Source organism: Vigna umbellata, chromosome 4, assembly GCF_029865625.1.
Source record: "Vigna umbellata cultivar VRB3 chromosome 4, Vumbellata_1.0, whole genome shotgun sequence".
In the NCBI taxonomy this organism is placed as follows: domain Eukaryota; kingdom Viridiplantae; phylum Streptophyta; class Magnoliopsida; order Fabales; family Fabaceae; genus Vigna; species Vigna umbellata.
In genome coordinates, this window is record NC_142168.1 from 8,629,788 (window position 1) to 8,644,811 (window position 15,024).

A 15,024-nucleotide genomic window follows, 5' to 3' on the forward strand; every position below is an offset into this window, starting at 1 on the left:
AGGTACTGCTAAGCGCCAGTTACCACTGTAGGTCTCGAACCAATTTCACCCTTTTTCGTTGAAGGAGAGGTTGTTTGTGCTGAGTGAGAGAAAATGTGAGAATTTTGGGTGGACAAACTATTCCACCACTACAAGTGCATAACCCTAGAGTTGATATCAATACTTGTATCAGAATGGTCAAGTCTATAATGAATGATTGTATGTCTTAGGATTGATTATTTCACTTGTGTTATGTGCTTGCTTCTATAAAAAATGTTATATAATTATTTTTGGTACATTAACTTACCCTTCTTTTTTGTCTCTTTGCGTTCTTATGTTGTCTTTTGCAATGATCACCTGAATGGTGTAAGTAGATGATAATGTCTTTGTGAATCAGGTGTTGAATGTTGATGTAGTGGAAGATTCAAGTAGGATGTTAGTTTCTTTGTAGCTTAGATCTTTTGTAAAACTATGGTATTGAACTTTTAGTTTTAGTGTGATAGAACTCTTAGTAGTACAGGACTCTTATATATATATATATATATATATATATATATATATATATATATATATATTTGATGTTATAATTATGTATGAGATAACTGTAATAATCTTATTATATATCTTCTTGAAGTTATATGTTCTTTCAACCAGTTATATGTGATGTCTCTTTTATTAGTTGTGTATTATTAAAATGAGATGTTATACATAGAATTAAAGAAATTAGAATAAATATGAAATATTAATTTTTGTGCAAAATTTATTATAACAATAATTTCTGGGTTTTTCATTGCATAGTATGATATTTTTTATTATTTAATAAGTTAGCTCGATCTGTATTTTTTTTTATAGTTATCAGATATTAAAATAAATTTTAAAAGATTAAGTGAGATAAAATAAAATTGCGTATTAGAATAGTTTTAAGATAAAAGCAAATATTAATTATAATATATAGAATTTGGCAAAGGAGGTAGCTGAGACATGGAGAGTTGGGTGTGTTGGCGTGGGGTTGCAATGGTGGGGCAAGTAGTTAGCAAGAGAAAAAGCCTCGTTTTAAATATGTTCCTCAGAAGAGACACTTTCATTTAACAATCACACCAGAACAATTTTAATTATTTTTATTTTATTCAATTATATCATTTCACATCAAATTCAAATGAAAGACACTTAATAAAACAAAGAAAACTATTTTTTAAATATCTCTATTACCTCATCACTTTTGCCTAAAAAAACGTTGACACTTGTTAATCGTAAATGAACCAATTTATTAATAAATCATTCAATCTTAACACGTTCAACTTGTTTATTTAATTAAAATAAATAAATTAAAGTTTGATTATTTCAATGAATTAAACTTAAATCTAAAAATTTTAACATTCGAAACTCGCCTTATTATACACTTGGTTAACTAAAACTTAGTGCTATTAGGTTTGACATTAGTTTCTCTCTAATATATAAGTTTGTTGCTTCTAAAGTAAAATGATGATGAATATTTTATTTGTTTTTATTGTTTATATAGTAATTATGGAGATGTATAAATTGAGTTTTACAGAAATTGTTAGATTGATGTATAAATTCTAGGCTTCTTCCTGATTATAAACAATCTGAAGAATCAAGTAACAAAAATATATCAGACAGTAAAGAAAAAGTAACATAAGGGAAATGAAAATTCCTAGTACCAGTGAATGAACATCCCAAACTGTGAACAACTAATTTTCCAACAAACTGATTATTATGTCAAAAGATGAGGCACTCAAAAAGACTCAAACCTTTTATTATATATAATGAATATGCTGGATAGAAGAAACAAATATTGTTGGATGAGAAAGCTAAGAAATAAAACAATTGCCATGATCATTACAAGATGATTGAATACGTGACTAAGATATGCCACTTTGCTACATACATGTCATCAGTTACCGGCATCTCGGTTGTAGTACTGATCAAGAGTCTTTGCGGGAATACGATGAAGAAGTTCACGAGGGAAAATCCGCAGCAAAGTCCATGCAAGATCTAGTGACTGGAAGATGTTGCGTGTGTCATAAGCTCCTTGGGCAACAAACTTCCTCTCAAACTTTTCCAAAAATTCCAGATACAGCTGTTGATCAAAGGGAATAAACATAGTTAGTACCCCACTTCAAGGACAATATATCACTATACTAAAAAGAGAATAGCTAAGAGAAGAATAGTAAGAAACCAGATCCTCAGATGAAAGTGCTTCTTCTCCAACCACAGCTTTCATTGCCTGGACATCCTTTCCAATGGCATAATTTGCATAGAGCTTTAAAGAAACAAAAGCACACCAGTTAGAAGGTCTATAAAATGTAAATTATAGCAGTGTGAAAACAAAGCAACACCAGACCTGGTTGGAGACATCAGCATGATCCCTTCGCGTCATGCCCTCACCAATAGCACTCTGCAGAGGAAACCTTATAACTTAATTTTCGAACAAGGGTGTTGTTGCTTTAGTCAGGAAAAAGAATAGTGATTGTTGGATGGAACAAGGGTGTTGATTGAACTAACATGGGTATTGTTAGTATTTGGTCACTCACCCATCGATGAGTAAACAGAGAAAAATGTATCTTTTGATAGAACGTGACATCAGGAAGCAAGAGTTAACCTCACCTTCATCAAACGAGACAATGAGGGAAGGACATTGATTGGTGGATATATCTGCCAACACAAAAGGAATTGAATGTTCAGTTTCAAGCAAATATTTCATAAACAATTTGCAGAGTGGATTTACACTAATTTGATAGACAAATAAATCAATAATGGAGCAAATCATTTAAATAAAAAACTGGTTTCATTTAGTGATGCAAGAATGGGCATAATGATTCGCTATTGATCTTACAGGTGAGCCGTATTTGGTCATAGCATTCCATCTTATGTTTTAGCAGTGTTTGGTAAACGTGTTAAAATGAGATGGAACAACAAAGCGATTAATTTATCTTTGCTGCATTTTAAAAATAGCATGGGATAGAACACGACGCAAAAATAGGGTACATTTTCGTTCTACCAAGGGGAACCAAAAATAATAGAACAGAAACAACATTTATGATTCCAACTAAACTATTTTTCATTTATTTCTACTTATTTATCTATCTCCTCACATCTTCTTTATTTCTCTTCAACCAAACACCTTTGATTTTCACTTTATTTCTCATCTATTTTCATTCATCCTTATTATTTCCATCTCCTCTATTCCTCTCCTCTCAGTCAAAAGGACCCTTAATTTATCTATGCAAATATAAAACTAACCCATTTCAAAATATTTAAGTCAATGAAAATTTACATGTTATTCAAGTAATATCATGTGTCAAACGTTAAGATTCATTCTGCACCAAATTCTATTGTACATAATTCAGTTTACGACTAACCCAGCACTTTATACAATATAATAACAACCAAATGCTTAAATAGAACCCACCTGCCTGTTATACAACTGCCTGTCAATATATATCTGTCCCTCAGTGATGTATCCAGTAAGATCAGGAGTTGGATGCGTAATATCTGTACAGAAAAAGTTTAAGAAAGATAATCAGACAGAATTTATAGTGTATAACGCAATACAGTCGAAGAAATTCAATAATATACCATCATTAGGCATGGTTAGAATAGGAATTTGTGTAATAGAGCCTTTCCGCCCCTCAATTCTTCCAGCACGTTCGTATATTGTTGCAAGATCTGTATACATGTAACCAGGATACCCACGTCTACCAGGTACTTCTTCTCGAGCAGCAGACACCTACAGGATCCAGAAGGGATCAATAGTTCCAGGGTCAATTCTAACTATTTGCAAAAGATCTAGTTACTTATTATACTCAGAAATAAAAGTCCATTAGTAATTATTATGCAAGCCTAAAATACTATTCGTAGGCAAACAAGGAAACTATAATGCCAAGGGAATGAAATAGGCTACAAAAGATTCCATATCTCTTTGCTTTTCTTTTGCTACATCATTGGAGAAGTTACAGTTTTAGATACATTACCTCACGAAGAGCATCAGCATAAGAACTCATATCAGTGAGTATCACAAGAACATGCTTGCCACATTCATATGCCAAATATTCGGCAGTTGTAAGAGCAATACGAGGAGTGATGATACGCTCAATTGTTGGATCATTTGCCTGTAATAAATCACAAGCAAGAGATATATTTTTAATGATCAGCTGCTGCATACAGGTCATGAAATTAAATTTGAAAATAGCACTTCGATCATCCATAAAAGGAAAATAAATAGACATTTGTAGAGTCACAAATCCACCAATGGTACTTCCTAATTTTTTCTATTTCAAAGTTTTACAAGTAATTCAGCTTAACAAAACAAAAAAGGTTTTTGTACTAATCATACACATTATCAATTTGTCTTAATTACACACAACTATCGGATTACAATAATCTTTCCACACCCTCCAGATCAAGAAAAAGTCCAACATCCCACAGAAAAATCAACAAAATAATATTATATCTGTAACTTTCAATTACAAGGCATTACTGCCGCAAGGGAATTTTTTTTATTGCCTCAACCACATAGACAAAATTACAGAAAAAGAAATTGAGAAGGTAAGAAAACAAATAAATATGAACAAAAGAACAATTGCATACTGGTTCTAAAGAATACCAGATTAAGGAAAAGGGTCACTCTCTCCATCGAGCCATTCTCCTCAAAGTCACGTTTGAAAAACTGTGCAGTCTCCATGTTAACTCCCATGGCTGCAAACACAATGGCAAAATTGTCCTCTTCTCCTCCGCCCTGTATTCAGACAAGGTTTGATGGAAAATTGACTTTCTTCATGTTATTGAAAAATAATATGTTTCAATAAATGAATAAGCTGGAAATAGCCTAACTAATTTGAAGGCCATAAGAGGAAAGCTAGATAACTACATAATGTGTAAGGGATATAAAACAAAAAGCAAGATCGTTTAATATTTAAACTTCAACTTTTAAGTACATGAAGGTAACAGTAATAATATAATTTTGATTCAAGTTTTTAAAGTCCCAAGGAAACAACCAGAAATAAGCTTATCTAAAAGCCGTGTGCTTAATATAAAAACCAAGCAATAATACATGTGTAACAAGTAATACAGGTTTAATTTTTTTATAGAAATACTCAAACATAGCAAACGTTTTAAAATCCACATTTATTGATGAAAGTAACCACATCTTACAATACACCTGTTACTATGCATCATATAAAAACCTTAAAGCAACAAAACTATTGGTAAATATAGGTACAAGGAATGAACTCAACTTTTATCGTAGAAATTAATTCTTTAAAAAAAGGCACAACTCTTCCACTGCATGAAAATGAGTGACTAAAGTTATGCGCGCACAATGAGCATTAACAGGAGGTGCGAGGTAAAAAATTATGGCCAAGGACAAGATGTCAGTCAAACAAGTCCATTTTCTTTTCAAGTCCTCAAATGTGCAGCTGAATGATACATACACTAAAATTGCCAATGCTAAGAAGTAATGATACAAAATGTGAAGTCCTAAATTTATAATTCAGGAGCACTTAACATAGTAAATTCACTTTAATACATTGGATATACCTCGAGAAGATTATCAGACTTTTCTAGTCGCTTAACTAAGCCAGCCTGACGGCATATCTGTGCAGCAATTTCATTATGGGGGAGACCAGCAGCTGAGAATAGAGGGATCTTTTGACCTCTAGCAATAGAATTCATGACATCAATGGTAGATATTCCTGTCTGTATCATTTCCTCTGGATATGTTCGTTCACTGGGGTTGATGGAACTTCCTGAATTACAGCAAATATATTAAAAAAGAAAAAAAAACATGCATATTCAGACCTCCTCAGAAGAAATAGTATACCTGATATGTCCAAGTAAGCCTCAGGCAATATGGGTGGACCATTATCAATTGGTTTTCCAGAACCATTAAAGATGCGACCAAGCATATCCAGTGACACTGGAGTTTTTAACACCTGTGACAAAAATAATAATAGAGAAAAATGGGAGTCAACATTTAAACTAGTTCAAAGAAAACCAAAGACTCAAAATGAAAAAGTATTCCATAATCAATAACGTAAATAGAGTGGTAGAAGGGGATAAAGTAATCATAAGGTATCAGATTGGAAAGGATAAGACTTGGAAAGTATCCTTCTAGATCAAATTTAATATGTAAACATTACACAGAAGCTGAACTATAAATGCAACAAATTTGGCAAATCATAATTCTTCCTCTATTTTCTTTTGGAACCTTATCTTCTCAGTTATAAGACTAACCAGTAAATATATCAAGATACCCTTTTAGAAACAAACTCATAATACAAAAAATAAAAAAATAAAAAAATAAAAAATCATTTAATCAATATGGATACCAAGGAAACCACCCTTCAATGTTTTCTGAACTAAAGTTTGGACAGGCTTTCTGAACTAATGAATATAATTTATTTACTATTGTAATTTACTAGGGAGCGTATTGAAAGACTAGCCACTTATTGACCCAATTCTACATTAACAAAAAACAAAGTAAAACTCTTAAACTAACAGTTGACATGTTATCTAGGTGCAACACCATTAAAATTATAATGCTGCTAAACCAAGTACCAATCAACAGGTATATTGACAAAATAGTTCCAAACAAATTTGACTTACATAAATTTACATTTAATTTAAGTAAATAATTGAAAACAACTATACCTCTCCAGTAAATTGCACAGTTGTAAATTTATTGTCAATCCCAGATGTACCCTCAAAGACCTGTTAAATGGTACAAAATGGTAGATAAGCAAGCCCGCTGTTTGTGATACATCAGTTTCAGGATAAACAATTGACAGAGAAAACATTACAAAGTAGACAACAATGATGGGTTTCTAACTAATAAGAACATCTGGTAATAATTAAAATTATAAAGAAATAATCATATCAAAGATAAGGTGAAGTATCTCCTCATGACAACCGACTTGTGCAATTACCATCACCAGTCTCAAAAGAAGCATAACAGAATAGGGCAGTAGGCACTCACCTGAACAACAGCTTTTTCACCATCAACTTCAAGCACTTGTCCACGCCTAGTAGTTCCATCGCCTAAGCGAATATTAACAATCTCTTGAAATTTGGGTCCCTGATGCAGTTGATCGGTACAAAATCCAGTCATCATATAAAAAAAAAGTCCAAAATTATAAAATAAGCAATATAAAGCTATGACAAATAGAGTATTACACTGTGGCCATTACCTTAACTTTATCAAGAATGACCAATGGCCCGGCAACTCCAGACACAGTTCTGTATTCTGCAGCACAAAGAGACAACTCACAAAGTTACCAATTTAAAAAACTCATCAATCAAATGCCCCTTCAAAAAAATGTCATTTCTTCCATAATGACAGAACATAGCTCTTCGTTGATTTACCAATCATTGGTGCATATCCACAACATCAAAATAGCAAAACTAACGCAAAATAGATAAACAGAAACGAGACCCACCCATTCCAATCTCCAAGGTTCCCTCCTCCGCATCATAACCGTTTTGAGCCACACCCATTTCTGGAACTGGAAGAAAGAGTCAAAGGTGAAAACACAGCGAGTGAGAAATTGAGCACAGCAACAGGAAAAGCTAAAGAAGAAAAGTTGTGAGTGATTATTGATGGAGTGATTAGAGTGTGAAAACAAAAACAAGAATTGAAGGAATGAAGAGAGTAAGAAAAACCTGAGAAGAGATTGATTTGAAGAGGGTAACTGTGATGGTTTGATCTGAAGATGAAGAGAGAGAGAGAGATTCAGAGATTTGGTTGATGTGGTTGTATGTGACAGATCTAATTGATGGGCCAAACAAATTCAGGAACCATCCTGGAAATAACAATTATTGTCAGAAACAGACTATAATTTTAAATATATATGAATTTTACTATTATCTTCTTTTTCATTTGTTTTTTCATTATGGTTATTTTCCGAATTTCATCTCTCTTTTAATTTAAAGTATATATAAAAGTGTTAAGAACTCGAGAATAAAATTAATTTAAATTTATTTTCTTTCTTATTCAATGGAATTTTTTTTCAAAGAAATAAAATTATGATGAAATTTTAAAACAAATAATACCTTAAAAATCGTGGTTAACTTTTACTATAATTTAATAATTAATGTACTTTAGATAGAAACACTTCTAATTTAATTATATATTTGGTATTTTAATGATAACTTGACATAAACATTAATAAAAAATATTAATATCCACAATGTAATATAATATCAATAAACTAATTTTGGTAAATATTAGATGGTGAATAAAAGGGTGATAAATAATAGTTTAAATTTGTAAGGAAAATAGAGAAAAAGATATTTGTAATTTTTAAATTTTTAAAATATTGCTGTGTTTATTTGACCTAAAAGATAAATTAAAATAGAGAAAAAGATATTTGTAATTTTTAAATTTTTAAAATATTGCTGTGTTTATTTGACCTAAAAGATAAATTAAAAAGTGTGGTCAAATAAGACATTTTAATCTTCTTTATTATAGAGCAGTCCAATCCTACTTTATTTGAGTCATATTCACATATTATAATTAAATATCGATAGTTTAGTATTATCATACTATTATGTTATAATATTATTATATTCCTTAATTAAGTATTATTCTAATAGGATTATAGACTCACAGTTCATGTTAATCATATAAATATAATTAGTATTCCTCGAAGAATATTCACTCTCTTTCATAAACATTGATACACAATTTATACAGAGATCATAACTCTTTTAGTGACTTGAGTGTGAGATAGTTTTTTGTGGGTGTAGCATCTTACTACTTGTTCGCAAGTCCATACTCAATATTTGGATAAGAACGTTGGCGCCCACCATACATGAGATCAAAACATTCAATCCTTTAAACCCTCCAATGAGGGATGACAAATAATTCCTCTTAGAACTCAGACTGTGGGGCTTATGTTCCTATCACTTCTAATAGTACCACATCGTTTAGAAGTTAAAATCAAGGGTAATTTAAATAATTCTTTCTCTTTTCAGTCTCTAAGATACTTTTTAAGGACAAACCCGTGACTGAACTACACATCCTAAAACAAATAATACATTTGTTTCCCTAACAACACAATGAACAACCAAGACAACATGATGATCTCTATAAGTTCACATTCAATATCCGAGTAAAGAACAATTGTATATTTTATTCCATTTTCAACAATAAAACCTAAAGTATTTCACTTAATTTTCATGCACACAAAATTCTCTAAAATAAATTAATTTAATTCATCGTGGATTATCCTATGTGAGTTATTATATATGTTTATTTAATTTTTATAAATAAATATCTCATAAGCACAATTCATCAATGAAATGACATATTGGATTATGCACAAATTCATATACAAAACCCATCTTGAATTCCTATTAACTTGTTGCGAGTGAAATTAGTTTATGGTAAGTGAATTTGAAAACATTATGTGACTAAGACAAAAGTAATTAAATTCATCTTAATCTTGATCAAGTGCAAAATTGATTTAGGAAACCATTATATTTCCGAAAATATAATGATTGGTTTGTTAAAATGCGCATTCAAAGAACCTAATTAGAATGACAAGAAACTTTATTTTATGTTCATATGAACACGTTAATATTGAGAAGAGTATCAAAAAATATAGTTTCGCTTGTTTTTACTTAGGAAAATAAGAAAATTCAAGTGAAATAAATGAAAAAGATTAATTTATTGAAATAAAATTACCGTGAATTCAGTGTTAAGTAAACACGCATTCAGCTTTAAATTTTTAAGTATTTTTTAGTTTTCGGTCTCCGTTGATAAAATAAAATAATATCTATAAATTCCAACATTTTCCTTTTAGTTTCCGATACCAAGCTTTGTTCCAATAATATTAATTTATTGACTATACCATCACGTGTTAATATTATAAAAAATAGCGCGACAATATCATCATGTCATAATATCAAGTTATGATAAGTGGACTACAAAAATTGCATGTAAAAATATAAAAATAAAAAATAGATGAATTAAAAAAAATAAAGTGGTATCCATAGGCATAAACAAATCTTTAAACTTAAATACAATTATAAGTTGGATTTAAAATTGATATAAAATAAAAATATTAAACAGTAATATTTTTTTAATAATCAGACGTTCACTTGATCTTTCTTTACACTTCTTTTATTATAAGATTGCTCGTATATAATGAATCACCAATTCCTCGTTCATTCCTTTTCTCAGTCAACACTAGTACAATCACTTTTTTACACTATTTGTCTTTTATCATCACTGCAAGGGTGAAAGTAGGTCAAATAGTTGGTTCATGTTTACATGACTTTCACAAGGACTTATCTTGTGTATTAGAAAAATTAAATTTAATCTTTTGAAGTGAAAAAAAAAAACGTTGTTCTATACTCAAAAAATAAAATTATTAGATCCTATAATTTTTAAAAAAAAATTTAAAGGTTCTGTCGAACTTTCAAATTCGAACGTGGGTTACTCAAACATCACAAATGGCTTGGTCTATTTTCATCTTTTGACAGTAATGATAGGGTAAAAGCAACACAGACTCCTACTATTTCTCTCTGGACAACATTCTTCGCTTTTTTTAGACCACATCCACAGCCATTACAAGAATGTTTCCAGAAAAAAATTCCAGAAATAAAATAAAAAATACTAATAGAGAAACAGAAAAGTACAAAATCATTGAATTTACTTGCATGTGACTTTTTGTTTTTCTTTCATTTATGTTTACACAAATTATCGAGTAGCACATCTGTGCTCCATTACTATACAAGAAAGTATAGTACTAAGATGTTTTCTTAAATGCATTTCAGTGCATTTTGAAATGAGAAGTGTAAAACAATTTGAATGGTGTTCCCCACTCTGCTCTAATCATGGAAAAAAAATATATATACTTGAATAAGTTTTAGAAGACAATGTTTAATAAACTCTATAAATAGTGAATTGTTTATCATAACATTGGATAAGGGAAGTTCATAGGAACCTAAACAGCTCAACACTTTCAATGATAAAAAATTTCAATCCCTACGTATAAAGACGTTTGATCTCACTTATAATTAAGTTGTGCTTTGGACAAAAGTATGTAATATTTATACGACTGACATTTTAAAAAGTTATTGTCTCATAATATTTAATATGATTTTGAATTACAAATAATAAAGAATAAAAGAATGTCAGAATAAATTATATTTGTTCTGACTCAGATAAAGATAAACTTTGGAACATCTTAAATGCTTTAGTTAGAAATGATATTTTATTGAAGAAAATGTTTTAATGGCGTGGTTGATTTTTTGCCAGCTGCCAAAGACAATTTGTAACGAGACCCACTATAGTTGTGCCATAAGTCACAATGGCGTATTTCTATGGCAGAATTTTTGGCCTCCCACTAATTAATAAACTGGTAAAGAAATAAATCAATCATCAACCCACCTAATGCCACATATTTTGTTCGGAGGGGTAGGGGTCAATAACAGATTTACGTTCAATCATATGAATAAATATTAAAAGCTCAAATTTGTGTAAAATCAAATGCAATGGTTTCAAATTTGAACTTAGAATTTTGTTGAAAATGTTCCTAACTCTAAACATTTTACCAATGCTAAAACTACAAGGCAAGAACTTAGAATAAGAAAGAAAAGTTTTGTGCCAGATATAGACAAAGCATCGTAACTCGCACCAGTTGAAAATGTTCATCCAGCAGAACTGAAGCCAAATGACTTGACAATTGTGCTCACTCTTTCTGCAAATGTTTTGGAGGTTATCTTTTTGCCTGGCACATGGAATGGGTTTGAAACTGCATCTACATATGCGGCATGGAACCTCCTAAAAAACTGTACAGAAATACAATCCACCAGAAGTTAACAAGAAAATAACATCAAATAGAACAATATTTCATCCATACGAGCATATTTCTGAGTAAGGAGACAAGGAAAAGATAGTAGCTAAATTCATGTATTTCTATCTCCTACAACCATAAATATTACCCGTCAGTTTGCAATTAACAAGAAAATGCACATGAAAAGTGGTATCATAACATAGTGGCACTTAAAATTGAAAAATTTTAAGCAACTTATTGAAGGAAAACAATAATATAAGGGATCTTAAATGTAGACAGCAAAAGTCATAAACAAAATAAACTACTTCATAACGGAGAAAATGACAACAGGGAATCACGAAAACATCGCATTCCTAAGTAAAACATCCTTGTCAACAATTAAAACAAGTAATTCAAGTTTTTTTAATTCTTTATAAAACAAACATATTAATAAACAGAAGGATGTCGAAAAGAACAGAGTACAACGAAGCAAGAAAATCCATCAGCAAAAGAATGTACAAATCCCTTTGCATTTCTCAGTTTAACAATGAAATCCCTTGAAGATGTGGAGTCCATCAAAGCTAAGCCTTGAAAATGAACCTATAAGAAAACGCGGTAGTCTCTCACCTCAACACACTGCATCACTTCTATATGATATATAGCCGTATTGCGCTCAATATTAAATTTAAATTCATTCACGTAGCTGTGCAGAATTATAGAAATAGTGAAAGAGAAAAAAATATACATAAACCAGTAATAACTCACCCTAGTGTTTCTTACCTCTACTATCTCCCAGCCTCCTTTTATATTCTACCGATTCCCTCCCTTACCTTCCTAGTCCTACCAGCCTGTCATGGGTGCAGCCATGCAGGGTAACTGGTTACTTTTAAGATAACTAAGGTCCTCCCTCCTTGCACTTTCCCTCATCACCACCAAGGGTTAATAATCCACTGCCACCCTTTCTATTTCCTGTAACACCCACTTTAATAACTGGGCCAAACAAGACCAGATTCTAAAATAGCATAGCAACTACATATTTCAAACATCGTAATACCATTTACTGATCATGATCAAGAAACATCAGCATTTCCTTTGTCAGAATTGATATGTGCTCCAACTCATAAAAAGTAATTGGTAACAACAGTCAACTTACGTGACAGACAAGATATCCAATATCTTTCGACCACAATATAATGATCACAGGACTACTAGTACCACCCATCAGTATTTACTTCGATATATCCTAAATACCATTGCTAAGAGAACTATTACATCACCCAGTAAGACAGGAAATTACACCCAAATGAAAAGAAATTTCATACTCACATTTCTTACATCCGCATCTTTAACATCCAGATCAGTGGTCACCAATATAAACTTCACCTTCGTATTAGTTAGATATCCATAGCTGCAAATCTCGTCACAGGCAAAGCCACAAACTTTTCATTTGTTGGATTAAGCATGAATCAAACAAAACTCTAACAGAAAACAAATGCACTCACACTTTGTAATTCTCGATGGGATAAAGCAGTCCAAGAAACGTCTCATTGAGCATAGGCCCAGACCTTTTAGGATTGTTCACTGCCAAGTAAACAACACATTACATCAGATTCAGAGTTCCACCTAAAACTGGAGGCTCTTGCTGAATTATCACCAGGCTTAAAGATCTCAAAACCCCAACCATTTGTTTAAAAACAAAACATCACAGATAAATTAAAATTTACGAAATCTCAAATAAAAACTTTGGGATCTCCAGTTCATAGTAAACAAAACGCACCTCGCTCGTCGACCACATCCAGCGAGCAATGGACGATGTGGTGGAGCTTGAGAGCATCATCGGCCTCGGTGAAACTCTGTATGTATAGCGGATTGTTCTGCACGATTTCATAGGAAAGAAGAGTTTGACTTCAGATCGGAGATCGGAAAACCGGAATTTTCGCCGGCGAAATTGAAATCGAGTATGGAAAGGTGAATGGGACTCACCTGGTGACCGACGACGGCAACGCAGACGATCATGTTGTACTCCGGCCGTGTGCCGATGACCGATCAGAATCTACCCGGTTTTGGTTGCACCCACCCAATCAGTGAACTGAAGGAAATGAAGGTTTGTAAGAAGTGTTCTGCTGTGCACGGGTCCAGTGGAATTAAACTACACATTATGTTTAAATTTTGTTATTAAATTTTTGGCTTAATTGCCTATTTTCTCGGTTTGCTCATTTTTTTTTCTTAAAAATTTCTTTGTTCGAAAAGAGTGTAAACTTGATCTTTATTTAGTAAATAGTTTTTTCGATTAAATAAATAAATTGTGTTAATGAATTGATAATTTGACAGAAGATAATGGTAATATGTTATTTTTAAAATTTTATGTATGGTAACGTGTTTAGTATTTTTTTTAATTACAATTAATTTGAATTAATGTTATGAATTTTAATTAACAATTCTGAATTAATTCCTAAATCTTAATCCGATACATAAGATTGAATCTACATTAACTTTCAAATGGATGACTCAGGTTTTTATAAGAATTTAGATCTTCTTTTCTCAACTTTTGGTTTTTGGTTTTTGAAAACCCTTGGCTCGTTTTTATTTTCTCTCAATCAAAACCAGTTTGGGTTGGTTCTTCTTCGCGCAATGAGCATGGCAAGGAGCAGGCCTTCGTCTTCTCCATTTCGATTTGAGTTCATTTTTGGCAGAGAAGGGAGACACCTTTCTTATCCCTCATCTCCGTTGTTGTTTCAATCTTGCAAAGTAGCCTTCTTCTTCTTTTTCCCATTTTGGTTCATTTCGCAAGGAGGGAGCCTAGGTCCAGTGGCTCAGACGCGACTTATGTCCTTGACGTGTGGGTTTGTTTGCCGGCATCTCTACAGCAACGAGGGTCTTAGTTAGTGGGCGTTTTCGTGGCAGTGCATGGCGTTGGATTGGGGTTTCGTTTGGGGGATCTTGGGGTTCCTTTTGGATTTTCGTTTTCTCCTTCTCTGATTCGACTTTGCAGAGGACTAAGGTTTATGAAATATGGAATTTGGGGATTTTGGAATTTGGTTCTTACGATTGGGTTTTCCTTAGGTATTTGGGTCTACGAATTGGGTTTCTTGAATCTTCTGTGCAGGTTGCGTGATTTGGGGGCGAGAGTGTTGATTTGGGAATCTTTGGTTCTTCCCTGTTATCGCGAATGGGTGGAGATTTTGTTCTTCTCTACGATTTAGGGTTTGATTGGGGTCTTGGTTATTCTTGGAATTCTTGGTTCGTT

General features: G+C 32.1%; 2 protein-coding genes across 2 annotated transcripts; both read right to left on the reverse strand.

Moving 5' to 3' along the window:
• Positions 1–1,739: 1,739 nt before the first annotated feature.
• On the reverse strand, positions 1,740–7,796 carry LOC148199184 (V-type proton ATPase subunit B 2-like). Its single transcript, XM_088111780.1, has 15 exons — positions 7,657–7,796; positions 7,434–7,499; positions 7,185–7,240; positions 6,974–7,072; positions 6,649–6,708; positions 5,819–5,930; positions 5,536–5,744; positions 4,604–4,735; positions 3,972–4,109; positions 3,577–3,727; positions 3,410–3,492; positions 2,605–2,652; positions 2,342–2,395; positions 2,177–2,260; positions 1,740–2,077 (listed from the first exon to the last, which is right to left on the reverse strand). The coding sequence occupies exons 2-15, from the start codon at positions 7,489–7,491 to the stop codon at positions 1,892–1,894; spliced, it is 1,470 nt and encodes a 489-aa protein (XP_087967906.1). The 5' UTR covers positions 7,492–7,499; positions 7,657–7,796; the 3' UTR covers positions 1,740–1,891.
• Positions 7,797–11,437: 3,641 nt separating this feature from the next.
• On the reverse strand, positions 11,438–13,923 carry LOC148199185 (uncharacterized). Its single transcript, XM_088111781.1, has 5 exons — positions 13,761–13,923; positions 13,555–13,651; positions 13,280–13,358; positions 13,104–13,185; positions 11,438–11,793 (listed from the first exon to the last, which is right to left on the reverse strand). Exons 1-5 carry the CDS (start codon positions 13,791–13,793, stop codon positions 11,653–11,655), a joined length of 432 nt encoding a protein of 143 aa, XP_087967907.1. The 5' UTR covers positions 13,794–13,923; the 3' UTR covers positions 11,438–11,652.
• Positions 13,924–15,024: the final 1,101 nt, after the last annotated feature.